The 27,776-nt window shown below is 42.2% G+C and overlaps 3 protein-coding genes across 5 annotated transcripts in view; 2 read left to right on the top strand and 1 right to left on the bottom strand.

Moving 5' to 3' along the window:
- akap12b (A kinase (PRKA) anchor protein 12b) overlaps positions 1-8,665 on the top strand; it is a 51,166-nt gene extending 42,501 nt beyond the window's left edge. For both annotated transcript variants that reach the window (XM_030404824.1, XM_030404825.1), the window contains 2 exons: positions 612-4,859; positions 6,349-8,665. In XM_030404824.1, coding sequence (XP_030260684.1) covers positions 612-4,855 — 4,244 coding nt within the window. In that variant the 3' untranslated portion in view covers positions 4,856-4,859; positions 6,349-8,665. The remainder of the gene's footprint in view (positions 1-611; positions 4,860-6,348) is intronic.
- Positions 8,666-10,064: 1,399 nt separating this feature from the next.
- Positions 10,065-18,602, bottom strand: zbtb2b (zinc finger and BTB domain containing 2b). The gene is made up of 3 exons (XM_030404811.1): positions 18,362-18,602; positions 15,434-15,614; positions 10,065-14,973 (listed from the first exon to the last, which is right to left on the bottom strand). Exons 2-3 carry the CDS (start codon positions 15,604-15,606, stop codon positions 13,557-13,559), a joined length of 1,590 nt encoding a protein of 529 aa, XP_030260671.1. The 5' UTR covers positions 15,607-15,614; positions 18,362-18,602; the 3' UTR covers positions 10,065-13,556.
- A 4-nt stretch (positions 18,603-18,606) lies between these two features.
- Positions 18,607-27,187, top strand: dcph1 (damage control phosphatase 1). Of its 2 annotated transcripts, XM_030404813.1 has the most exons (6): positions 18,607-18,714; positions 21,698-23,930; positions 24,351-24,456; positions 24,558-24,799; positions 25,199-25,364; positions 25,548-27,187. In XM_030404813.1, the coding sequence occupies exons 2-6, from the start codon at positions 23,869-23,871 to the stop codon at positions 26,328-26,330; spliced, it is 1,359 nt and encodes a 452-aa protein (XP_030260673.1). In that variant the 5' UTR covers positions 18,607-18,714; positions 21,698-23,868; the 3' UTR covers positions 26,331-27,187. The 2 variants fall into 2 exon arrangements, with proteins under 2 accessions (XP_030260673.1, XP_030260672.1); XM_030404812.1 differs by lacking the exon at positions 18,607-18,714 and having other exon boundaries at positions 19,846-23,930.
- Positions 27,188-27,776: the final 589 nt, after the last annotated feature.

The raw sequence follows: 27,776 nt of genomic DNA, 5'->3' as shown, positions 1-27,776 counted from the left end.
ATCATGTGTATGTGTCTTATCTCAGATGCTAATATGTCTGTCATTTGTATAAGAACCATAATAAATGGACTAAGTGATTCAGTTTAACCATCAAAAGAAAGTAGAAATTGTGTACATGATGTTCCCATGTGAGGTTAATAACAATCCACAAGTATGGACTAGAATTTTATTTGTGTCAGTGCCTAAACTTGTATTTCTTTGGCATGCTTAATTCCCAGAGGATTAGGTCTACCAAATTGAAACCTGATAGCAATTAGATAGTCACATGCTTAGTAAAATCTGCTCTGGGGGTCAGGATCTCAGTGAATACTTTCCTTACAACGTCTCTGATTATCTGCAGATGGCTTTTCTCATCGATAATATAAAACGTTTTTATATTTAATGGAGTTTATCCTTAGAGTAATGGACATTTTTATTGAAGACGTGAGGGGGGACTTGTGCTGCCTGGGAGGATGATTCAATTTTATATCATAACCTGTTCCTGTTAAATCATAAGTGATCAAGTTGTTTTTTTCCTAATAACGTGAGTTTTGTTAGTGACCACTGAGGTGCAGAAGGAAAACAGAGATGAGAAAGCTCAAAAATGTCTGATCTATTTCTTGTCATTTCAGTCGGCCAGCCAGATGGTGTGTCCGTGGCTCAGAAGGAGGAGGCTCCTGAGACTATGGACGCCATTGAGGACGAAGTGGCTCCTCAAGTGAACGGGGAGAAAGTGGAGAAAGAGTCTCCTGATGCCAATAACATCTCTGCTGTTGAGGAGAAAGCAGCAGAGGAGAAACCTGGTGATGCCAGTGAAGTGGGCTTCAAGAAAATCTTCCGCTTTGTGGGCTTCAAGTTCACACTGAAGAAGGACAAAAGTGATGAGAAAGAGCCTGTGAAGCTAGTCTTAGTCAAAGATAAAGAAGGAGAGGAGGTTAGTGCGACTGATGAGCCCACAAAGGAGGTGGAGGCTGCCACTGTTGAGGAGAAGAGCACAGCTGAAGAAAAGGAGGCTGACACAGAGGCATCTACTGCTGAGTCCGAAGTCATTCAAGATGGTGACAAAGCTGAAACCCCTGATGTTCCAGCTGAAGGCACCGTCACTGAAGCTACTGATGAAGCAGTCAAGGAGGAAGGCACTGAGAAGGAAGGAGAGACCCCTCCTCTACCCCAGGAGACCACGGTGTCACCCTTCAGAAAGCTTTTCACAACAGGAATTTTCTCTAACTTGAGAAAGAAGGCCAGCATCAAGAAGCCAAAAGAAGAGGAAGACAAGGAGGCAGCTGTTGAGGAGGAGCCAGCTAAGTCAGAAGAAACTGCTGCTGCTGCTGTGGAAGAGAAAGAGGAGGAGGAGAAGGATGAGGTGGAGCAAGAAACCAAGGAGGAAGCACCAGCAACTCCTGAGGAAGAAAAACCAGAGCCCAAGGAGGAGGCCGCTGCTACTCCAGAGGAAGAGAAATCAGAGCCTGAGGTCACTGTTGAAACCCCTGCTCCTGCAGAAAGTACTACTGAAGAGACCAAACAAAAAGAGGAAAAGGCTGAAAGAAGTCAGGAAGAGGAGAAAGCTCCAGCAGAGGTGACTTCTGAGGCAGAGCTGCTGTCCTCACAGGAAAAGGCAAAGCCCCAGGGAAGCCCCCTGAAGAAGCTTTTCACTGGTGCTGGTTTGAAGAAGCTCTCATCAAAGAAACAGAGGACCAAGAAAGATGCTGAGGCGAAGCTCACTGAGTCTGGGGAGCAGGTGGCTGAGCAGCTTCAATCCTCCGCTGAGTCGGCAGAGGCTCTAAAAGCTGAAAGTGGGCCCACATCTCCCGAAGACTCAGGAGAACATGTGATTGCTGTGGATGTAAGCCAGAATGAGTCCAGCCAAGAGAATGATGGTGAAGTTGGCTCTGATGGAGAGAAGAAAAAAGACGGTATTATTGCCTGGTCCTCCTTCAAGAAACTAGTAACACCCAAGAAGCGTGTGAAAAGGTCATCTGAGAGTGAAGACGAAGCCACAGCTGAGAAACCAACCAAGTCAGCCACCCTCTCCTCTTCTGAGAGTGCAGCGTTAGCAGATAAGAATGTTGAAGAGGAGGCTGAGGAGGACAAACCAACTGAGGAAGAGCCAAAGACTGACAACGCAGAGAAACTGGTCAGCAGCACAGAGGAGCCCAGAAAGAAAATGGACACCTCTGTCTCCTGGGAGGCTCTGATGTGTATGGGTGGACCCAAAAAGAGGACAAGGAAGACCTCTGATTCAGATGACGATGAGGAGACCAAGATTGAAGAGGAATTGCCAGCAGCATCTGCAGCACCGGCAGAAGGGGAGCAGGAGGAAAAAACTGAGGATCCCATTGTCATTTCTGAAACCCCAGAGGGTGAAAAAGAAATTGTGTCTGCTCCTGAACCTGTCAGCAGCCCCCCTGAGAGAGAGTCTGCCTGGGAGACACTGAAGCGCTATGTTATGTCAAAGAACAGGACCAAAGTTGAAGAAAAGCCAGAGGAGTCCGCAGAAAAAGCCCTGTCAGACAGTGAAGCGCCAAAAGAAGAGTCATCTTTCTCTTTGAAGAAGTTCTTGCCTGGACGCAGAAAGAAGAAAGCTGAAAAACAAGTGTCTGCTGATCAGGTCTCAGGTGAGGAGGACTCTGACACCCCAGCTGTGGTTCCTCTCTCAGAGTATGACAAGCCAGCTGAAGCTGAAGAGGAAGCACCAGCTGAACCAGCCGCAATCCAGATTAAAGTTTCTGCTGAAGATAGATCACCTTCATGGATCCCAGCTATTGTGGAAGATATTGATGACAAACACGATGAGTTGAGTGACATTCCAGAGGAGGCTGAGAATGCCGCCACGCCAAAGTCTGTTGACACTGACATAGCAGAAGATGAAACTGAAGATGAGGCTATTGAGCCCCTTGTGGTTCCAAGACTCACAGGACGCAGACTGTCCACAGCTGAGGTGAAGCCTGTCGCTCCTGCTCCAGCTGCTGAAACTACTCCTGTTCCTCAGGGACCCAAGCCAGAGAGGGCAGAGGAGGTTTTTGCGGCCATAGAGGCCAGTGTCAGTGAAATTCCAGCCCAGACATCTGTGACTGTTGAAGAGGTACAAGTAGCAGTAGCTTCAGAAAAGACTGAGAATGAACCACCAACTGAGAAGGCAGAGCCCAAGACAAATACCATCTTGCAACCACACGCTTGTGATGAGGCCATGGCTATCTGCACTGGCCTTGGAACCAAGGAGATTGCCAAAGTAGCCCTAGAGAAACCAGCAATGCCCCTCATAGAGCAAGTGGCTGTGATCCGTGATGCTCTGAGCACAGAGGTGACAAGGGAAGAGATGCCAGCAATGGCAGAGGAAGCCACTGCTACTGAAGATGAAGTGCTGAAGGGGCAAGTGCACCAAGTCGAAACCACCATGCTTGAGCCTGTTGTTGAAAATTCACTTGTTGGCGCGGTCGACATTGAGTCAGCAAGTGAGAGCCTTGAACCTGACGTTGAGAAGGTTGGAATCGTTAGCACTCTTGTGGAGGCGTCCGAATTTGTTCAGCCTGCCACCATGAGCGAGAACTCGCCTAAAGTTAGTCTAATTGATCCCATTATGCCGACATCTGAACCAGCTGTTTGCACCCCAAGCATTGAAGTCACCGAGCCAACTGTACAAACCAAGGAGGTGATCGTGGAGCAGGTTGCAGCTGCTGCAGAACTCTCCCCTGCAAAAGAGGTGGTTCAGGCCATATGTGAAACCACAAAGGCCGCCATCACAAAGGAGAGTGAGCCAGCCACCGAAGTTGTTGAACCAAGTGAGGGGGCTCCTATTATCACCAAAACAGTAGTCCTCGTGGCGCCAGTCAGTGGGCAGTCTGACCAGGTGGCAGATGTGTCAGAGTCAGTTGAGGTGGAGGGAAACAAGGAGGGTACAGTTGCAGATGCTGTTGAGGCCACTACCGTCCAAAAAGACCAAGAGAGTGTGAAGATGGAGGAAGTCAAGGAGGACGTTCAGCCAGCCGGTGAAATTGAGGCTCAGAGCATGGTCATTGCCCAGGCTGTCATTCAAGATGCCATGGATAAAGTTTCAGAAGAACCCAAAAAGCCAACTACCCCAACAACCCACATCCCAACACCAGTCCAGGCTGTAGCAACAACAGAGAAAGAGATTGAGCTTGCAACAGAGCAACCCATTGTCACCGATACCGCTGCTACTATCACATGCGAAAAAACAGCACCAAAGCCATTGTGTGTCGCCATGGAGCTCATTGACACAGTCCCAGTAGAAACTGCAGAGAGCATTGATGTGCCTGAAGTGGAGGAGAAGAAACCAGAAGATGGTTTGAAGAAAGCTGCGGAGGTAAATGTAAGTGAAGAAATTGTTGTAGTGGACGAAGTGGTGGAGATAAAGGCCGAGAGTGAGACAGGTGAAGAGCCTGAAGTAGTCAAGGAGGGAGACACCGAGGTTCAGGAACCAGAAGTAAAAGAAGCAACTGAGGAAGTGAAACCACAGCCAGAAGAAGCAAAGCCGGAGGCACCTTCAGAGGAGGACAAAGAGAACGTGCGTGAGATTCACATGCCAGTCCAAGTGGTCCTGCAGACAGCGAAGGTGCTCGAGGAACCGTCGGTGGAAGAAGAGGCTGTGGAAGAGTTTGAAGGCAACAGTCCTGTGGTGGAAGAATCCAGCGTAAAAGCAAAGAGCCCTGCAAGTGAAAATAAACTCTCGACAGTGTCAGAAGAACCTCAAGTGACAGCTTCATTGGAGGCCACAGACGCAGCAGCCAGTGAACCAGAGACAGAGAAAACGTCGTCGGTGAAGTGTGCAGAGGTGATGGCGCAGGTGATCGAGGTGATCGAGGAGGCTGTGAAGGAGATCGAGCCTGTGTCCACAGAGATCACAGCAGCGTCATGAGCAGGTGAGACTGATCTTGGAAACTTTTTCATAAAAAAACATGGTTTAATATGATTTTTTGCATTTTGGTATCCTAAAATTAGTGATGGAACCGTTAAGAATGAAAAAAGGTAGTCATTTTCAAAATTCCTATGTTGGCATATCAAACAATCTTCTCATGGTGGCTTTTTTGAAACATCAATAGGCCCTACTTTTATTAGGGAGCAGGGGAGGGGATTTGCCCACAGGCCAGATGAAAAAGCTTTTGTTCGGGCTATGAGTAACCAGGGGACCTTTGATATCAAAGCAGGAATGCCGCCATTGACCCCTTCTTTGTAGGCTGGGGTCTTAAAGGGAAGCGGTGTGTGAGGGGCAGATGAACTTGTGCTGAAAGACTGATTATGATTCCTCCTCTCCCTCCTCCTGTTTTTCTTCTATCACGGGCTCAGTGTGGAGTCAAGAAACCATGTCGGACTACGCATTAGTTATATTCAATTACAAAGCCTCAAAGAGCTCATGTTATTTTTTTTTCAGCTGCTTTAAGTGAATTATATATTTAATAAGTACCGGATAGTGCAAAGTTTGTGTGAATCAAGGTTTTAGTGACACTGATTAACTCATCTAAACTGGGCTAAGTTCATGATCATATTTATGAAGCAGTCTTGCAGCTCTGCAGGAGGGGAGAGTCGGGAGAGGAATAGAAATGGGAAAGTAAGGCAGGATAGAGCTTAGTGAGTTACAGCAGCTTATTGGCATCAGTGGTACTGTGTGTGTGTGTGTGTGTGTGTGTGTGTGAGTGAGTGTGTGTGTGTGTGTGTGTGTTCTCAATCATATAAACAACAGACATAAAATTACAGAAATCAATGAAAAAGGCAATTTTTTGTGTCAAAGTATTTCCCAAAGCCCAAGATGACTTCCTCATGTCTTGTTTTTTTCCACTTCCCAAAGACAATCATAGTGAGGAACCCAGAAAATGTCAGAGAAAATTTAAAGGATAAGTTCTCCCAAAAATGAAAATTCAGTCATTATCTTCTCACAAGTCAAGTGAGGGTTTATAGTCCACAAAACATTTCTGGAACTTGACAGCAAAACAGCATTGCAACATTTTCCTAAGCAACTGAAGTAAATGGGGACCTATTTTAAAACTGAAAAATACAACTGAAAGGAAACAAAATGGCTCCACGCTGCTCACCAATCCCAGTTTCCAGAAGCCCAGAGATCCCAAATTGATTTGAAAAGACAGAATTTACATGCTTGATACGCGGTCAGTCTAGTGCACCCACTTCAAACGATTTTAGCTCAGCAGCTTCAGTAAGATTATAAAAAGGTGTAAATATTGTGTCGTGTCAGTAGAGAATACCTGATTTTTTTCATTTTTGGGTGGATTGGTCCTTCAATGATAGTCCGATTTTACAATATAACACACATGGTTGTTGCCAAATGTAATGTTAAGCTCAGAAAAGATGCAGCCTGTTCTTGTTCCTAATGTCTGCTCTTTTGCCTCCCCATCACAGCTTGAAGATACACGACTGATGCCTGGGAGACACACACTGTCTGGACCAGGAAGTGAGTGATGAGGGAGAGAGGGAGAGAGAGAGAGAGAGGAAGAGGCAGCTCTGTGCTAACACACTGAGACTGGGCTCCACCCATCCCGCCCAGAGAGACTGACTGAGACTCCAACCCCATCCTGCAGCCCAACGTGACGTCCCACCGCCATATCCTCACCCACTCACTCACTCTCACACACGCGCACACACACACTAAAGCATGGCATCCCATCTGGCTTGTAATCAGTGTGATGTACGTTCAGCATCTCAGTGACTTTCCATTGCCCTTGCCGCATCAGATGAAGGTCTGCAACCTGGCCGAGTGTGAATCCGTTCATATGTGTGTGCGTTTGCATGTGTGTAGTAGCGAGAGTGAGATGATGCCAGAAGGTGAAGAGATGGAGGATTATTATCTTGTATATTGTATTTATATCTTGAGTATTCTTTCATTTCCCTTAAGTGTTTATTTTTTCAGTTTTTGCCTTATTTTTGTTATTGTATGGAAAATTGTTGCCTGTTTTTGAAACTTCCCATATTAGGCTGTGATACATCGGGGAATTCTTCTGAGCAACAACATGACAGTCAATTAAACAGTTGATGCCATCTAAAATTTACCAAACTGCTGCATATAAGTGACCGGTGTATCACGGCTTTTATCGTCATATTCAGTGATTATTTTCAAGACTGTAGCAATTATAACTGAAACCATGGTACAAGTGTGAATCCACTGACAGTAAGCGATAAACGCTGACTGGAGAAAACAACAAGAGGGGAGAGAGGATGATGATATCAAATGCACCACATTTGACTCTTGACACTTGTCTTGTCACTCTGCACCCAACCGAAATACTTAATAAGCTTCATGTAGATAAGACAAAAAGAAATCACTGCCTGATTTACTGTGAAAAAGACATTGTTACACGTTGTTTCATGTGATAATACAATAAATACTATTATAACACCCTCATCCGATCATGTGGCAGAGGTGTTTGGTAAACAGTGATGTATAAAAGGATGCTGGAAGCTATAAGAAACACTTGAAGAGCAAATCATGTTAACCGTGTTTAATAATGGCCATGTTCTCTGAGTTTGTGTGTGACATACTGTATGTATTACGTGTGTAGCAGTTTTAACACCGTCCTCAATACACTATATTTATATTCAAGATGAAAAGACAGTATGCTGACGCCCTCTGTTGCTTACAAAAAATAGTGAACCGTTTAGTCTTCACCCACTGACTGTATGTTTTAACAAGGGTGATACACTTTGTTCAGTCCAGTCTCATGGTACCTGCTCCTGTGTTGTGTTTCTTCACCCAGCATGATAGCTCAGGTTCATTAATCTGGCACCATGGAGGATTTAAACTCACCGGTTGTGGATATAGAGAGGCACAGACACCGACTGCATGGTACCAGAAGCGAAAACAAAAGCTCATTTTATTCTTAATTTAAAAGCCAAATTGAGTTAAGATCAGTCAAGGGGTCATGGTCTTTCCATTGCTCATGGGATAAGACATCAGTTGCATCCAATTAAACTCCTCCAGGATCCTCAGCCACTTTGAGTCATGCATTTTAACTAAGTAATAAGGTCAGGGCTTTTTTTGCTAGTCTATTGGCAAAGTTAGAGTTTTCCTACTTTCAGCAGGGTGGAATAACTTAAACATTCCTCTGATTCACTTTTAGCACCAAAGCAAACATGTGACTATGGGTTACACTGGTATTTGTTCATTTCCTACCAAATTTTTGCAAAGCTTGCACTGTGTCAATCATTCAGATATCATGAGGATTAACTGCGAGTGCTCCTGCAATCCATCGATCTTAATTTGGTGGCTGACGCGAGCAGCTCACATTTCACTCAGCTTTATGACCAAACGAGAGAAGAATCAGGAAGTACGGACCCCTGTTAGGTCACCACTTCCCTTTACTTTGACTCCAGAAGGTGTGTCACATCCATACTCGGCTTTATATAAATAATAAATAGAGTGAACTAAAGACTTTTGCTATTGTTGCCTAATGTAAAGCATTTAGCTGGGGCACCAGCCCACTCAGTCCTCCCTGCTTTTTGTAACACACTTAACTGTGAACCTGTTAACATTTGTACAGATTGTTTACCTACTGTATGTACTTAAAAACCATATTGTTGTAATATTAACTCATAACCTGCAGCCATTTAGCCTAATATCCATGTAGCATGGTCTTAGCTGTCTTTTGTATTTCCCAAGCTGTTAATAGTAAGGATACAGAAACTTGTCTATATTTCATTCAATAAAGTTAGAGAAAATTGGTGTGCGTTTTGTATCAATCCCTGGGCCTTTAAACACACAATCAATCACTGCAAATACAACTGCAGCAAGGATAACACTTAAAGGGACAGTTCACCACAGAATAAAAATGTATATTTCCTCACTAACCTGTTTGTTTTGGCCTGAGTTGCTGAGTTTTGGATACACCAGCCATAGAGACATCTGCCTTCTCTTAGGTATATTGGAAGTACGCAATTAGATTAATGGCATCCTCCCTGGCTGAGCTGTATCACTAGTTAGCTCAGTAGCTAGCTAGCAAGCCGACGAGTAATTGTACATTTTCCTCTGCACAGTGAAACCAAAGGAAAACGGCCCCTATATGAAACTGCTCACAACAAGGTCTGTGGATTATATGGAGTAACCGGGTTATCATCAGAGGTGGCAAAATACACACATTCTTTACTCAAGTAGAAGTACAGTAGTACCCAGTTGTGTAAAAACAGAAGTAGAAGTACTGATTAAACTTGTATCCAAAGTGTAAAAGTAAAACCTCACATCATATTAATATAATTCAAAGAGTAGAATCAGTATCAGTAGGATTAGTCCAAGCTGTTTTGAAAATATAATGAGTAGAAAGTACAGATATTTGTGTTAATAGGTTGGAGTAAAAAAAAGTATAAAGTTCTCTTTCTTCAGACACTTGAAAAATTAACTTTAGTATAGTAACAAAGTATTTGTACTTGTATAAAGGCTGAGTGCCATCTAGCCCTATTATATTCAACAGAGGGCTGATATCTCTTTGACTGATATCTCTAAAACTCACACCAAAACAATCAATAGATGGATAAATAGCATGACAGGAATTAAATTGAATGTGATGTGAACTTTTGCTTTAACTGTGACCCTATAACCCCCAGCAATTACATTAAGGATTTATAGGCACACTATATAACACATTGTAATGTAGTTGTAAGGTGATATTGATGTCTCTCAAATGAGACTGTAAGAGAACACCCTCCCCAGCTGCATCCTGTGCACCCTGCTGACAAGCAATACCAAAGTATCCACTGCATTACCACCAGATTACAGCGGGGCTACTTTGAGGCTCCATCATCCGTCAGACAATCTTTTGAAATTATAGATTGAATCTTGAATATGTGTTAATGTATTTGTCAACATCCATAGCTCCACCCGAGGGCATCCATTAATGGAGGCTGCTGTATAAACACATTATAATAAAGTTAAAAAAAACAGACTTAAGAATAGAATATAACATCTGTTGTCAAAGCAAAAGTTAAAATTATTAAACATGTGAGATGTCATTTTAGCTGCCTGCAGAAAACTATAGTGTGCTATAACACAAATACTAAATGTTTATATGAAACTTATAAATGCTCAACATCTCCTGATGCTCGTTTGTTGGGACGGAAAAGATCCACACTTATAAAAAGACATGTTTTTATTGTTCATTCTTCACTGGAAAAAAACAAAACAAGTTGTTTATACAGAAAATTACTCACATTCCTGAGAACACAGATTGATCACAGTAGATGTCAGATGGGCATTGTGGAGAGGGATCATGGGGAGGAAATGACTGATTATTGAGAGAGGACAGAGGACAGAAGAGACATTATGTGAAACTTCTCATCTTCCTGAGATACAGAGATGTTCAAACACACCCACACACACATACACGACCATTTAGTTACAAGACTGGTGTGGCAGAAGAACAAATACAACTTGAGCTGAGGAGGGATTTTGACTTTTTCACAAAGATGTGCATATTTCTGTGTGTCAGTAGTACAGCATTTCAATTCCCCAAACAAAACAAGAATCCTTCCATGTTCATCATTATCTAACACTCGTTAGAGTAGAATTCAGACATATTTGTGTTTTTTTTTAATGTGAACCAAAATGTGATGGGATACTGATTTATGGCAAAGACGGTCAAATGATTGGCAACTACACCGAAAAACACTAGTAAAGATACTACCCAAACTTTGACAGCCACCCCTCCTTCTCACTGGACCTGAGTTATTAAGAGAAAAACAGCTCCACCTGGCCAAACACTGGGCTCATTGCATCCAAGCAGCAGCTGCTTTTCAATACTTAACATAGCAGGAGTAGAAAAAAATCAAGTGAATTGGAAGTGAGACTCCTCATTGTCACCAACTTGTACTTGAGGCTGGGTGGAATTGGCTCAAAGCAAAACAAATATTAAAAAAAAACACATATTAAACATACTAGGGATGGGCGTATGTTTTATATTTCCATTGATTTATTAAAATATATGAAAGTCGTTAAATTCAACAAGGACTACAATTATAACTTTCTAAAATAAACAATAATGAGCTGTTTGTGTGGCTTCGTTAACAAGCTTCCTTTAACATGACATGAGAGATCAAATTTGTCTCTAGGATGTAATAGGATACTTAATAGACTTATTAGACTTTTTTTGCATATAGGGGATGGATAAAGATGGACAGATCACATTGTCACCACACATTTTATAATTTATATGTTGCAGCGATAACGTTACAATGTAGAATTTATTTTTCCACGAGAAGAAATAACAACAGTATTAAGACAGTTTTACCGGACTCAAAATAACTTAAACTTAATATTCAAAAATGTAAAGATAAAAACACCTTATTTCTATTAGTTTTGTGTACTTGTTTTGACATGTAGGACTGCAACAAACAATTAATTTCATGATTAATTGTTTCGTCTTTAAAATGTCAAAGAAACTGTGGAAAAATGCTCAATTTTCACATTGGGGAAGAAACAACAGAAAAATATAGTGTGATCCGAGTCTCCAGATGCCCACAAATCCCACATTGATTTAAAACAACAATATTTACACTCGAAGCACTTCTGAGCTTGTGCACCCTCTCTGGACTTGGTGCGCGCTAACGCTTTCAGCTTAGAAGCTACAGTGAAGAATTTGGCTCAATAATGTCTTTTAAGATCAATTTGGGATCACACGGCTTCCAAATATTTGTTTTACTTTTTAAACTCCCCATCTACTTCAGTTGTTTAGGAGAATGCTACAACACTGTTTTGCTGTGAAGCTCCAGAAATGTTCTGCCGATGGGCGATGAAAATTCTCCTGACTTTCCAACGGCATGGAGGTAAGAACATAATGACTGTATTTAAATTTTTAGGTGAACTTGTCCTTTAGAAGTAGAAACAAGCAATTGTTTAACATTTTTTCTTTTGCAGAAAGTGACTGAAACGATTCATTGGTCATCAAAACAGCTGGCCATGACACAAACATAAAGAACACAGTGATGCTCGTTGATATATATGAAGAATATACATTTTTGCATAAACTCGACCATCTTGGCCAGACACGAGCCTAATTGAGAATTTTGCTCCGGAAAACCCTGAATTATGCTACCTGTGCTACCGTTATACTTCACATGTTTCAGCACGACAAATGATACAACTGCTACACATTAACTGAACATGTATGCGAAGATTCTTCACAATTTCCAGTCATCAGTAGTACATAGAAGGCGTTTCTGTCATCTCAGTTAATTGATGAAGTGGGGGATAATAAATAGCATCTTGTGTATTCCCATAACACATGAGTAGAAATCGACCTGTCAACTTAAAGCTAACTCTTCCTGTGTCACACTGAGTTCATACAACCTCCACACTGACTGGTTAAACTTTAAAACTTCCCCATTTTCTATTAACTACTCCTTCTTTTTCTGATGTGGATCAAGATAAAGAACAATTATTAAGGTCAGAAGGTCGTAACAATACAGAGACAAATGTTTCCCTTTGCACAAGGTCAGCAATTAGGGGGAGAGACTTAAAATCCCAATCTTTTTAATTCAAAACACTTTCAACCTGTTACTTAGATAAAGATAAATTCATCATGCCCATCCCTAATATATAAACTTTTTCGAAACCAAATGGAATCCTAGTTTAAAAGCTTTTTGTCTATTAATATACATACCAATTTTGCAATATAATCTTTGTAAACATAGCGTTGTATATAAAATTAGAAAAGCGTGTCAAATGAAAATTAAGGGCTTTTTTAGATTTAGGTTCGAGCAAATTATATAAAGATGTAGAATATTGTACAGGATAGTCTCCTGTCTGAATGGAACATGTTGCAGAGTGACTGTGCTTTAATACGGTGTAATGACACAGGAACCATACTCACACCTAGCACAGTTAACGAAACACAGAGTAAAACAGCTGTACGGTTGCAGAAAACGATGCGAATCACGATCATTACATCATGTTTAAGGGTATTCATTCTGTCGAGTCAACCAAAACATGACTGGAAGACAAATGTACTTTCCTGTATATCAGGCATGGACTCAAAAAGAGAGCACAGATTGTCTCAGCTCTGAATAATTTGTGTGCTTTTTAGCTGGAATCATAATCTATACCTGATGTGCAGAATAGGCCTTGCTAGTAGTTCTCGCCTCTTTCTCTTCTCAAATCTAACAGGGCCAACTCATCTCACAACCGGCTGTCTCTTCCGGAACTGTCTCTGCTTCCTCTTCCTTTTATACTCAAAGTCCGCTTCTGCAGCCTTACCACAACGGCGGTTCTTAAGAAAAACTACAACGTGGTACAGACTGACATGTAAGACTTTTATACCAATGTACAGCAACTATAAAATGATGAGACAAGACAAGGTCGTAGTTCCTTTCTCTTCCTTAGTTATTTGCTTTTCTAATAATGTGGGACTGAACTCCAGAGAGCTACAGGCTATTTACTTTACTATCTAATATACTTTTTTGTCAAACTCAGGGCCAAAATATTCAAAAATATACTCAAAAAAATATTTTTAGTAGATTGGGAGCTTCCAACATACATACCCTGACTAACTTCACCTTTAGCTTACCTATTAACCATAATTTAGAAAATAAACATACATGTTAAAAAGGACAAATACACAGTTTTGGCACTACTCTACGAGGATCTCCTCAGTCTTTATGGGTTCCAGTGGGGTGCCAGAGTTGGACAAATCGGAGCCCTCATCTTTGGAAAACTCTTCACGCTGGATAACCATCCCTGCGCCCGTGTTTCCCTGCAGCCCCACCAATCCTCCTTGGGTGAAGCACAAGTGTTTGATCACCTCGTTTGGACTGGAGAAGGTGGTCGCACAAATGTTACACTTGTAAGGTTTTGATGAGCCCAAGAACATCGCCTCCATCTGGCTGCTGTCGTCGCCTGCTGCGCACAGCTCCATGCTCTGCCGGTCCACCATGGTGTAGGAGTCGGCCCCTTGGTTCAGGCACACGTGCCGGGCTGCCTGGTTGGCCCGGCAGAAGCTCTTGCCACAAGCGCTGCATTTGAAGGGCTTGCCCGTGTGGATGTACATGTGCTCACGCCAGTGACTCTTCTGAATAAACTTTCTCCCGCAGGTAGAGCACTCGTACTTCCGCCGCTTCACCTCCCTGTCCAAGTCGGCACTCTCCAGGTTGTCGATGTCCGCGATGTCTGATGGAGGCGGTGTGTCTGCCTGAGAATTTAATCCTCCAACCCCCCAGCTGGACGTGGAGACCTCTGCTCGAGGAGAGTCCGAGTTGGTGGCGGAAACAGGAGTCTGCTCGCTGTCGCTTATTATCTCCACTGCTGTAGTGGAAGCTGAGGCACTTGACCCCGCCTTGCTTCCCTTAAGGAACCCCTCTACCTCAAGCATTCTTTGCTCTGCAGTCATGACAGGTGAGAGTGCATTGCTGGGCTCAGCTGACACCTGCTGCAGAGCATGGGTGTGCTGGAGGAGATGCTCTCTGAGCAGGCTCCTCTGGGTGAATCGGCTGCTGCACAGATGACAGGAGTAATGCTTCCTAAAGGAAGCGCTCCTCTTCATGATGCTTGGCTTTACATGGAGGATGGCATTGACTGAGGAACCATCTGCATTTATCAAGTCCATTCCCCCCTCCTCAGCTGAGGGCTTGGTGCCGCTGGTTGAGGCCTCCCCGTCGAGGGGTGAGGAAGCTAGCTTGGACGGTAAGCAATCTGCATAAGAGACTGCAGCAGACGTCGTGGATGGAAACTTCCCCTCTGAGCTGTGCTGCTCCATGTCAAACGGCGAGGAGAGCTGCCGTCGAGTGGGCAGCCTGGCTGACAGCGCTACCTGTTGGTCAGAGATCTGGATGCCGTAGAGGGAGGTGGACAGGTTGATGCTGTGCTCAGGGTGTGAATACACAGACTGGCTGGCCTCCTGCAAGAGTGGATAGGCATGCAGGAATCTGACTCCCTGCTCCAGCCGTGCAGGGTCTATCAACTGGGGTGCAAGCTTGCCAGTGTACATCAGATTGAGGAGGTAGCTGAAGATATCTGGTTGGATGTCTGCAGCCTTCAGGCGCACGCAGTCACTGAAACACATAAGACATTAGACAAAAGTTAACCAACCAGTTTTTGGTTAAATAACCAAAATTTCGTCACTATTTGAGGAAAACACGTTAACATCACTGGTTTCAGGTTGTTGAAAACTGCCATGTGTATAAATCTGTTGGGGTCTGTATATTCTTCAGTGAGGGAACCTTGTACCAACACATTATTGGGGCAGCACAGTTTTGATCTTTACACCATTACAGACCTTCCAATTTGTCACCTCAAGTGCTTGAACTTTGACATTTGTTGTGGGTCATCACACTAAATACACAGTCCAGAGCTTAACTACAGAGAGAGAAGCCTTTCAATATTTGACAACATCAGAACAAGTCAGTAACATGGTTTGGTAGCAGAATTAGTTTAATTCTCTGATCTGACAATAAAACACGTCTTAGTTTGTTTCTGAGCTTGTGTCCAATTGTTAAGTCATTCCTCCTGTACCTGTCCTGGTGAATGAAGAGCATTCTGAAGTAGTTGGAGAAGGCGGCGAGGACAGCTTTGTGGGCTTTGAAGAAGACATCTCCGATAGCCACAGTGCAGTCGCACAGGAAGCCAAACTCCCTCTGAGCGTTAAGCTGCTGCAGCAGGATAAGACCATGGTTGGCCAACTCCATTCTTCAACCTGCATAAAGGCGCACACAGACACACACACACACACACACAAACACACAGACAAGCAGCAATGAGTTTCCTGTCTGGAAGGAGACCAGAGTTTATTGTGACCACAGAGAGTCAGACCGACAGTGGTGATCTAACGACCTTGTAAAGTCGAACTTTACACAACGGTGAAGAATCATTTAGTGACGCTGGAGACTATTTGTCTAGTACAACTGTCACACAAAATTATGCCGATTAATGGTGCGGCTCAGCAAAACAACCATATCTTGGGCGAATTTGTTCATTGTATTGTACAAGAGGATGTTGAGACATGTTTTGCAATGGTGATTAAGAGTAAAAAAAGAGGTATTTGTGAATTCAAATTTTTCCAGGACATGGAAAATATTCTGGTTCTAAACACTCTGAACAGCAGGCAATTTTAAATCAAAGAGAAACAGTAGCAAAGGGGCTGTTTCCTGACTATTCTATTTAAACCAGCTGTGTACACAGACAGAAAGGGCTCCCTATTGATAATTTCAAGAATACTATTCTCATATAATCCCTTTGGTCAATCTCTAAGAATGGAAGTAAGGCTAGGACAAAGCATGCAAGCTGACCGAAAGATATTGTCAAATTTCTAACAGAGAAGTAAAGGTTTCAGCACCAAACTGCTCTACATAACAGCTAATGTGTGATTTGTTCCGCTTGCTGTAAAAGAGTCAACAGAGTCTTTATAGAAATTGATTTGCAGAGGGCTTTGGCTCCCAAATATTAGCGAGTGACACTAACAAAAAGAAGTAGATCAAGTAGTTTATTATCTCTGCAGCTAATGTCTATGCTTCGGCCTGATGGAGCCCAAGCCTCCAAAATCTCAAGAGACATTTCAGAGCATTTGTTCATCTGCTGACCAATAGGATGGGTGTCATTGACCCTAAAGGTCACTGGAGGACTACTAGGGCTTCAGGCCATCACATGACCTGGGTGTCGACACACATTCCTAAAGCAGAACTGGTTCTACCCCCTTCTACTGGAGAATGGAAACAGCCCCTGGGCAGGGTGAATCTCTCCTTTCTCCACCACTTTCTCCACACCAAACAGCCCGGGGGAAGGTGAGAAGACGTGAGATGACAGATTCCTCATCAGCCAATTTAGCTCCCATAATCTGAAATCTTTAACCTGGTGTATCCTCCAAAACTCTGAAAAAGCCTGCGCACATATGTATTTCATCAGAGAGGTCAGAGTGCAAAGATGCTGGCACCGCAGTGCTCCAGGAAAAGGCTAGGTTTCCGTATCTTGTGCAGGGGGTGGGGGGCGGCACAGCAACAGCAGGCACTGGAGACTATCCGTCAACAATGCTCCTGTCACATATAACTTCAATAAACACTCAGTTGCCAAATCATCAGATAATGTAGTTTGTGAAATAAATCCTACTTTTTTGTTTTCTCACAAAAATTTCCAAATGTATCCACAGTCTAGTCCCAGAGCCTCTTTCCAAACAAAGACAAGACAGTAACAGAGAAACTAGGAGCATGGTAAACGGCAGTTGTAGGATACCACATCAGCTTTCAATTTGTGTTTAGTTTATCTGTCATCTAACTCGGCGTGTCATTTATCAGTTATTTTAACTCCTAATGTAGCCTCGTCGGATAATGCGGCGAACAGATATCATGTCCGTGGTCAAAACTGTTCCAAACATATTTAATATAGCACTATCAATAAATGGAGTCGATTGTTAATGCAGCCAACCATTAATTAAATTCAAATAATAAATAATACAGTAACATGTCACAGAAATAGAAGACATATAGGCCTATACACATTCCACAGCAGGAACTTCACATCTAAAAAGTTAGCCTCACTGATTGAGCTCCAGAAGAATATCAAGCTACTGCTCTTCTCAGGAGGATCAGCTTTACACCAGTTACTTTTCTTACATGTAGTACCGGTCTCTAATCTGTAAAGCATCGACTTGCTGGGTACAACACAGTGCAACTGTTTGCAAAAGACATCTTGTGTGGTGATATAGAATAGAAATGACATTTCCCCAGAAAGGCTTTAGTTTGGAAGTGCAACTCCAGAAAAAAAACATGGGCATGGTCTGCCTGCAGGTCAGCCTAGGGAGCCTCTCAGCCGGCATGGTCGCTCGGTGGCTGCCGGGATCTTTCAAGTATTACTGCCACTATGTAACATGACAACTGTGTTGTTCAGCCACTTAAAGCTGAAGATCATGTGAACACAACTTCAATGCGCCTGATCCAGTAAGACAGACACAGCACGTTAAGAATGCGTTGATCAATACTATCTTGTGTGCAACAATAAAGCACCGCCCCTGATGAGATGTAGACACGTGGAACAGTTACTTCCGTGGTGGAGATTTTGTCTTATTCTGAAAATTCACCGTTTGGGAGAGCACGTGAGGAGGGTAAACAGGCTACGGGAACAAAACGGTGCAGATAAAGGCGAATATAGAAACAACAGCTAAAGTCGTGATGAACCGCCTTGGACGGACTCGTCCTGCCTAGCCCGGAATCCTCGGGTCTCGGGTCTGTCTCGGTTGCTGTTGCTAGCGCGAGAAAAACGGACGTACACGCACGCGGCGCGCGCACACACACATACGCGGGGGAGAGCTACGCAAGGGGGATGGGGCTGCTCGCGTTTCTTTTAACTTCCCCCGTGACAATTACAGAGAGCCAAAGCGCACACAAGTAGCCGAATAACGTAACGCCGCCAGTAAACGAACGGGCGAGTGTGTAGCTTAAAAAACAGCCGTACCTGCTTCTCCGCTTCAATTCGTGGAGTTTGCCGTGTCGCCGTTGTTTGTTTACCGGGGACTGGTCCGTCCTCTCTGGGCTCGCAGGCAGCTCGTACTGTTCCTTGTAAACGCAGCATTCGTTGACGGCGGAGAGGGGTCGTCCGTCGCTGTTTTCCGGTTAGGGGTTTTACGTTACAATCACATGACTGTGGGTAAAAAAGCCAGCCAAAAAACAGCCGTTGTAAAAATCCGTTGAGCAAAAAAAAAAAAAGAGGGGGGGCGGCGGTTGGGTTTTAACGTTAATTTCACGCACTGTGTAACCGCCTGCGAGTGAGATCAGCCCCCGCACTGCCCGCTTCTTTTATGACAGCCGGTGAGTTAACATTAACAGCCCTGTGTCCTGCCGTTAACGACACGGCTCACATGAAAAAAAACAGTGTGGCAGCGAGTGTTAACCTTACGTGTTTACTCCCACCCTCTCTCTGAAATAACGATTGCTTTGCCAACAGTTGCCTCACATTTCCATCTGCATTTTGTGTACCAGGTTTTCAACAAGTTTAATTCACATTTTATGTCGGCTTACATAGATTTAGAAGACTTACGTGATGCGAGGAGATTAAATAATACAAAATATGATGTCGATGTTTTTTTTTCTTTTTTACTGTAAAGGAAGTTTAAAGGAAGGAAGGAAGGAAGAATGTGTATATTTGTGTTAACTCACCATACATATTTCTAACATTTTTAGTGGACAATATGCCACTATGAAAGCTTTAGTATGATGGATATTTTAATATTTTGCCTGTGAACATCTAAATGGCCATCATAATGTGGCTTTTCCCCTTTTGGATCCTTCATTACCAGTGAGTAACAGTTACACATGACTTATCTGATGCAGGGAGATAAAATGCAAAATATGATGTCAAATTTTTATTTGTATTTTTACTGTAAAACATCACATTTCAACAAGTTAAAAGGAAAAATGTGTATATTTGTGTTACTATATATATTTCAAACAGTTTAGGGGGACAGTGTGCCACTATGACAGCTTTAGTAACATACATTTCTTTAATATTTTGCCTGGCCATAAATGGCCATCATAATGTGGCTTTTCCCCCCTTTGGATCCTACATCACTAATGAGTAACAGTTACACATGACCGATATGATGCAAGGAGATAAAATGCAAAATATGAAGTCAATGTTTTTATTGCTGTAAAACATCACATTTCAACAAAGGAAGGATTTGTGTATTTGTCTTACCATACATATTTCAAACATTTTCAGTGGACATTATGCTGCTATGAAAGTTTAAGTAACATGAATATTTTAATATTTTGCCTAGGAACATCTAAATGGCCATCATAATGTGACATTTCCCCTGTTGGATCTTGCATAACTAATGAGTAGCCTAACAGACACAAAAAAATTAGGCTTATGTGATGCAAGGAAGTAAAATAATACAGATAATGAATGTCTACTGAAATACATCAATAATTTACAATTAAAATGTTTTTATTGCTTTAAAACAATGATTGCTTTGCCAACAGTTGCCTCACATTTGCATCTTCATTTTCTGCAGAAACTAAAATGACACCAGGTTTTCAACAAGTTTAAAGGAAGTATATACCTATTTTATGTGAGCTCACATGCATTTTAAGCATTTTTAGTGGACATTTTTGCTTCTATGAAAGCTTTGGTAACAATTACACAAGACTTATGTGATGCAAGGAGATTAAATAATGCAAAATATGAAGTCAGCGTTTTGAAGTCAATGTTTTTATTGCTGTAAAACATCACATTCCAACAAGTTTAAAGGCAGAATATCTATATATTTGTTACCATACATATTTCAAACAGTTTCCGTGGATATTATGCCACTGCCAAAGCAAGTTTAAAAACATTAAGCCTATGAAAATCTAAACTGCCATTATAATGTGACTTTTCCCCTTTTGAATCCTACATAACCAGTGAGTACAGACACATAAGAGGTAGTCCTATGTGATGCAAGCAGTATTTGTTATAAGTTAATGTTTATTTTACTCTCAAATTTGATCTCATAGATTAGTGTAAGTGGAGGCTTAAATGAGACACAAACAGTAATTTACCTCTCAAGATCATAACAGAATATAGTTGTTGGAGCTGGGTCTTTTGTTTTATGTTTGTATTTGTGTGGTTGAAAACTTGGATTTACGAATTACACAATATTCAACCAAGTATATCCCTTACAAATAGTGGCATTGAACCTTTAACTTTAAAAATTAGCCTGTCATTGTGTCTGTAGTTTTATTAATGTAATGTGAAAACTACAGTAGCTAAGGCAGGTTATAAAGTGTAGTTCACACTCTGAGGTAGTTTTAAACTGCTTTGTATTAACTTAAGACTTAAAAGGCTAAATGCTCGAGCTTACATGTGTGAGAGACAAGACTTTTATCTTACATCAAAGTAAAAGGACTTTATTTATCAATCTCCAATGGACGATTCAATTTGTTCACTTTACTATACAGTCTTCACATACATAGGCCTGAAAAACAGACAAGCTCGTGGAAGCAGGATGTGAATTATCTGTGCAAATATGGGAAAACCTATAAACAAACCTTCCCTTTGGGAATGTCGTTAATATGCCCATCCCATTCCTCTCATTACCTGTATGACAGAAGGTACTGAATACAGGTTAAATCATTTATACATGGCTTGTAGTTAGTACTAAATACAATGTAATGTTTTGATTATCTGCTATTTGGACATTCCTTAATTCTTTCTTTCTGGAATTTGGGAAGTCATTTCAAAGCACCCATGTAAACAAGTGCAAATAATGGCAGAGAGTTCTATTAACTTATGTCAATATCTACAAAAGGCTGCTATTAGGAGCAGAACAACAGCTGTCAATACCCTCCTGTATGAAAATAACCCAAATGAATTTACTTGAAGAAAAACCTTGCATGCAATAGCCAAGTAGCATCAGGCAGCCATGAATCCCTAGTTGTAAATAGTCTCATAGAGCTACAGTTGTTTGAAGAACCCAATCACACTAACAGTAAGAAGCACATTTGTTTGTGACTTGTTAATTTGGTGTGAAATGTGTCATTCTGCTTGTTTGCAACCCTTAATGAGTTCTTTAGTCACTGTCAGAGCTGTTCTTCTTGTGATCTCAGGAGAAAGAAGTAGAAAGATACGGGGGAAGATTTTTCAACTTCGACCGCACGACGCCTGACAGAAGCACAGAAAGCACAGCACACTTTTTTTTTTCTTTCCACAAACGCACTTTGGAGTCACATCAATATTTTGTCATCACATGTTGTCGTCAGTGAGTTGGTGGATGTTGTCCCAGTGCAAACAACATTTTCTTTTTTTTTCCAGACCTGTCATTACAGAGTTGCACTTCAGCCTCAGGACTAGGAGTCCACAGAAGGACCAGACTAAGCAAGTTGTACCTCTTTCAGAGAAGCAGAGAAAAGGGTGGAGAGTCTGTTGGTAGAAAAGAGAAGGGGCGACAGAAGACATGGGAGGGGTAGAAAAATGCCTAAGAAGCAGGGCCTGAGGACTTTAGTGTCTCTGTGCTGTAGACAAACCTAGATCTGATTCTGTGCACAACTTCAGTGAAACTACAGAAACTGTGGGGGTGCAGTCTGTTTCACAAACAAACAATGATTGAGAACAGTTAGAGCAACAGTACATGTTAATGACAGCAGAACAAAAGCATGTTTACCCTGCTGAGCAGCTCACAGCAGGGGTTTATTGAAAGAAGCAGGTACAGCACTGTTTATCCGTTAAGATCAATACCTTTCTATCGATATATTTTTATAGTTCTCTACCATTTGGAGAAAAAAAAATATGTCTTAATCTTTCTGCTGTTTCTTTTTCTCAGGGAAGTTTGGTCAAAAGAGACACAGACTGGACTTTCACATGACTGCCCTGTCACTGTTTTCCACTTAAATGGATTTTTACTGCAATAATGCATTTTCAAAACCAAACCAGACCAGTCTGCATGAAACTGCTCAAAACGTGAAAAAAAAAAATAAAAAAAAGAATAGTGACATTTGCGTGTGATTTGGCCACGCCGGCACGATTTCAAGCGACTTAACACACAAAACATTAAGCAACTCAAATGAAAATAGTCCGTAAGGCCACTGTTGCATGAGAGGACCGTGTGGTGAGCTGCAACACCTGTTTAAACAGGGCCTTTCACGTTAACTGCCGCCCTCCCCCTCCCCCGTTCATGGCCTGTTTTGAAACCGGAGTGGTGAGTCACTCCTCTCTCGGTTTAGAAAAACAGATCCGGCCAGGCTGGGGCCCCGGCGGGGGGATGGGAGGCCGGCGGTGATGAACACCGGAGGTGGACGCAGCTGGACTCCCACTCCCAAGGACCCCACATCCTGACAACGGCTCGCCGTGTTCCCATAGTGACCGGGGGCGATCTGAGAGAAACGCCGCCAGAATTAATTGATATGCGTGTTTTTCCAGCCCAGTAATCGTTGCTGCAGCCAATCAATTGGTCATGTTATCCAAAAAAAAGAGAAGCAACAGAGGAGAGGCCGTCCCGGTTCCCAACTCCTAAATGCACCATAGACCTTATGTGATTACTTTTGCCTATGCTCAGTATGTGGTGGGCCTGGCTTGAAGCGTGTTGAATCCTTTTTATTTTAGGACTGAACATTGGAGTGGAAACTGAAGAGCCACAAAAAAAAAAACATCCTTAAAAAGACAGCTTGTTTTCTGTTGATACTGGATTACCTCGTTAAAGGTTAAATCAGATGGGCCAGCCTACTCAGACCATTTTGCCAAGGTATTTTTGGAACCAAAACATATTTTATGCAAGAGTATTTTAACATAGTAAATCCTTGACATTAGCACACTGTGCACACTAAATGCAGGCCCACATGTTCATGTAAGTATTAAATGAGGGTTTCGGTTCAGCCTCACCACACAAACGCTTTCTCCTACCAAAAATCATATACCGCCCCTCCTCCTTTTCCCGCCAAAAAGCCTCGGGGGTTCGAATTCTGCCCTTTTCTGATAGGGCGAATCGATGTATCCATGACAACCGTTGCTCTGGACGACAAGGGATGCTCGGGGTGCTGCGCAACAACAGACTGCCGTGCGCATTGCGGCAGCGCGTACCAGTCTCATCCTGACTCATGTCGCAGACTAGTTTTGAAACCATGTAGAGGTGTAATGTGGTACAGATGGTGCGTTTCATCAGATTAAACACAGCTAAATGTAGCTTCTTTAAAATATAACAACAGCGTGAGCGGAACACACAACCTGCCGGCATGGCAGTTTACACATCAACCGCTAGATGGTAGCATCGTACCCTGAATAAAATATAAGTCTACAGGTTTAACAACAAAAACATGTTAACACTCTTTGTCACTAGAAACAGAGGAAGTCAATCGATACAATTCTAAATTGTCAGCTAGAATCTACAGAAAAAGATCAACGTGACACATCGCGTTCACCCGGCTCCTAAACTTTGTTCCTGTCCTGGATTTTGTGTCGATAAAGTTTGGGTTTGAACGCTCACTGCAAAAATGATGGCGGCGGATCAGACAGTGGACGGAGTCCCTCCTTCACTTTCAGCCAAAGTGGTTGGGTATGTTGACAGCTGATATAAGCACTTTGCCATTCTGTTAAGTAATGTGGATAACTGCACTGATGTGTCTGAACGGCTACATAATGCTTGTACCTGTCATGTTTAAATCTGCGGCAGCGTTAGCTTGTTGCTAACATCAATTCATTAAGTTGGTGGCTACGTTAGCACATACCTTAACTGAGTGTAACGTACACATACAGTTAAGCATATGACGTTGACTGTGTTTACTTAAAATACATATATTTGTGTACGAGAGTGTAATACTAGCAAATGTTTTGCTGTCAACACGTCTGCAAAGCCAGGGCTAACTTTGCATCTTGCTAGGTTAATGTTACTGGTTAGCTTACTAGTGCACACACCTGCCACACAATCAGGAAGTGTCAGTTTAATAAAGCTAATGATTTGAATGTTTCTTTGCAGGTCATTTGCTTATCTGACTATCAGAGACAGATTGCCGACCATCCTGACTAAAGTCATAGATACGATACATCGCAACAAAAACAAGTTTTTTGAAGAATATGGAAAGGTAACGTAAATCTTTATTGATTAGTCAAACTCGAGTGTTATTTGACCACTTCGGGATATGTGAGGCTCATTTGAACACGTTTCCTTTTTACCTTCATACAGGAGGGCATCGAGGCAGAGAAGCAAACAATAGCTCTGCTGTCCAAGCTGAGGAATGAGCTGCAAACTGATAAGCCAGTGCTAGAACTGACAGACGGCCTGCAGGACAGAGAGCCCTGGAACCAGTACCTGCAGAGACATCAGAGACCGCAGGGGGACCAGGAGTCTGTCAGCTGGTTCAAGTCTCCATGGCTCTACGTGGAGTGCTACATGTACCGCAGGATACAGGAAGCCCTCTGGCTCAAGTGAGAAGCATTTATATCTTTTAATGGGAACCTTTGAATATATGTCCTTTAGGCTGTGCAATATTTGATCATATTTGTTCATGCATAATTTAGTCATATCAAATTGCAAACGATGGTAATTCGCGATGTGAAGTTCTGCTCTCACTCTTGTTCAGATATCATTTATGACTAAATACGACACAGTATTCACCCTTATGTTGTTAATGTAGACTGCAAAAGTGAGTGACATAGTAGTCATTATTAAAAGACATGATAAGGATATTACACCATTTAAAAAAAATTACAATATTGTCTTGGTAATGGAAGATGCAAGTGTTGGTAAATTGCCATAGATAAGAGCAAGTAGAGTTTTTTATTGTCATTCTCCTCCAGTAATGATTTGCTTTTTGCTCATTTCAGCCCTCCCATGAGTGACTTTGACGTCTTCAACGAGGGGAAGACTCAAAGCTTTTTTGAGTCTCAGCAGGCCGTGATGGCCTTATGTACGTACTTGGAGGGTGTCAATAAGAACATGGAGGAACTCTCCAAGAATCAGCTGTTGGAGCATTTTAACAAACTGCTAAAGGTCAGTATTTTCTCTGTGACGGACGCACAGACAAGTACCTGAGTTGTGACTCTGCAGTTGAACGCAAATGACAGTGATAATCTGTCTCTTTATCCATTTTCTGTATCATTTGTCTTATTGAGGTCATAATTGAACACATTAAAGAAGGTTCAGTTTTAACTATTTTAATTTGACTCTTCCCAGGTTTCTCTTTGGGGAAACAAGTGCGATCTGTCAATCTCTGCCGGCCAAGACAATTCACAGAAGAACAGTCCGATAGAGTCCCTCACCAGCCTGCAGCCTTTCATCTTGGTGGATGACTCGAATATGGTATGGTCAACTCTTATTTCCGCCCAGAGGCAAGGACAGTCAGCGAAAGCCACTGCAGGCAGAGTGGACATTGTTCTAGACAATGCTGGCTTTGAGTTAGTCACTGACTTGGTGTTTGCAGAGTTCCTGGTTAACTCAGGCCTTGCCCGTGAGGTCCATTTTCACGGCAAAAGCTTCCCCTGGTTTGTCTCTGATGTCACAGCTAACGATTTTCAGTGGACCATTAGGCAGACCATGGCAGCCAATCACAAGTGGATGTCCAAGAGTGGTTATCAGTGGCAGAGCTACGTGAAGGAGGGTGTGTGGGCCTATCATGACCATCCATTCTGGACACAGCCCCATGAGTTCTGTGACATGGCAGCTGATGCTCCTGACCTGTATGCAACTCTGCAGGGGGCAGATCTGGTGCTGTTTAAAGGTGATCTGAACTACAGAAAGCTGACGGGGGACAGGGAGTGGGATCACACAGTTGGCTTTGATACTGCGCTACAAGGTTTTGGGCCGGCGCCTCTGTGCAGCCTGAGGACTCTTAAGGCCAACGTTCAGGTTGGTCTGCAGACAGGCCAGGGGGAGAAACTCGCTTCCCAAGATCCAGACTGGATGACCAGTGGCAAGTACGCTGTCATTCAGTCCTACAGCCCAAAGTCAAAACAGTAAGACTGCCCTCAGGATCACGCTAGGAAAACGTGGATTCAAGATTTACCACAAGCAGAACTTGTTAAGCAGCACTTAACTTCAAGCCATACGACCATTAAGTTACATGACAATGTTAAATGTTTTTGTTCCTTATAACACTTCATCACGTTTGATACAGAAATGCAGTGACCGAAAATATTTTCACTATAGTTATAAACCATGTCATAGTTAAAATGTTAGCAATCATAGCTCCTAATGTTTTTCCATGATTTAAAATAGTTTACAATGACATTTATGCTCACAGGTGACAAATCAATGTTGGGTTTCTTTATTGCAAATAGCTTATGTGTTGACCGCCATTTATTAAGCCATGATGTTTACAGGTTAATGTAGATGCTGCTAACAATTGTTGAGTAAGAATTGGGCTTAATAAATCTCCATCCTCACGCAGCAGTACTTTAATTTTGCATGCAGGTGATGAGAATAATACTAAATGTAACATATAGATATCTTAATTAGGCTCAGCTCAGGTTGTTTTACTGTTGCACTCAGTGTTATTGATATGCATGCAGAGAAACATGCAAAAAGAATCACCCAAGGCAGATCATGACACTATTTGAATAACTGTTTTTTAAAGATTGTAGGAAGTTATTGTGGCATTTTAACAATAACAGTGACAATGTGCTTGAAATGGTAACCCAGACCTTTGTATCTTCATAGATGAAAATGGATGTCTCTGTGCACACTGTTATTTCATTTTAAACCTCAATGTCAGTCCTTCAGAGGTGATGTTAACTGGATTCTGCTCAGTGCTGCTGCTGGAAATGATCGGATTTTCACTCACAGATTTGATTTAATAAAGAACTGCATTGACTGGCCTTTTCTTTATTCCCTGTCATACTTAACAATCATAAGAAATGGAAGATGTCGATATTAATGACTTTCTTTGTCAATGTTATTTCCTCATGAGTGTTTTTATTCACTGAAGGAATCCTGACAGATTATAAGTTTCAATCCACATTGGTCAAGTACAGCAACAGTACAAAACAATAACTCAAGAATCCATCAGCATATAGTTTAAATGTACACCAGCGGTGTGTATATATTTTGCAGCAGTTGCTAACTGTTTTTGCCTTTAGGGTAGACCTAGTAAAACAGCTGTAAATGCTCCAACATCTGCATTACAATTCCAAAATGAGCCAGGACGACTAAACCACATCATTTAGGTAGCTGATGTGCTGTGTGAAGGTAGTCTGTTATGAAAATGAAGGCAACTACAGAAAGAAACACCCTATCTTGAGCCATTAAAGTGACTTAACTGTTTCATTTTGAACCCTTCATTTTCCTCTCTACAGTGACTTGTTTTTTTCCCCCTAGGGCAATGCAAAAAATATATATATCATCATCATTATCAGGACTACTTGTTTTCCACTTGACCTGACATGTTCCGAAAATTGGGTTGTTTAC

The sequence above is a fragment of the Sparus aurata genome, chromosome 22 (genome assembly GCF_900880675.1).
Source record: "Sparus aurata chromosome 22, fSpaAur1.1, whole genome shotgun sequence".
Taxonomy (NCBI): Eukaryota; Metazoa; Chordata; class Actinopteri; order Spariformes; family Sparidae; genus Sparus; species Sparus aurata.
Note: the sequence above shows the minus strand (reverse complement) of the source record. Positions and strands in the feature narration are given on the sequence as shown.

What these genes read in the sequence shown, in the direction of transcription:
- zbtb2b (XM_030404811.1), bottom strand. Translation starts at nt 15,606, where the DNA reads ATGGAGTTGGCCAACCATGGTCTTATCCTGCTGCAGCAGCTTAACGCT. An exon ending in CTCTTCATTCACCAGGACAG is followed by an intron (nt 14,974 to 15,433) that starts GTACAGGAGGAA and finishes TATGTGTTTCAG; the next exon opens with TGACTGCGTGCGCCTGAAGG.
- dcph1 (XM_030404813.1), top strand. Translation starts at nt 23,869, where the DNA reads ATGATGGCGGCGGATCAGACAGTGGACGGAGTCCCTCCTTCACTTTCA. An exon ending in CTTTCAGCCAAAGTGGTTGG is followed by an intron (nt 23,931 to 24,350) that starts GTATGTTGACAG and finishes GTTTCTTTGCAG; the next exon opens with GTCATTTGCTTATCTGACTA. An exon ending in TTTTTGAAGAATATGGAAAG is followed by an intron (nt 24,457 to 24,557) that starts GTAACGTAAATC and finishes ACCTTCATACAG; the next exon opens with GAGGGCATCGAGGCAGAGAA.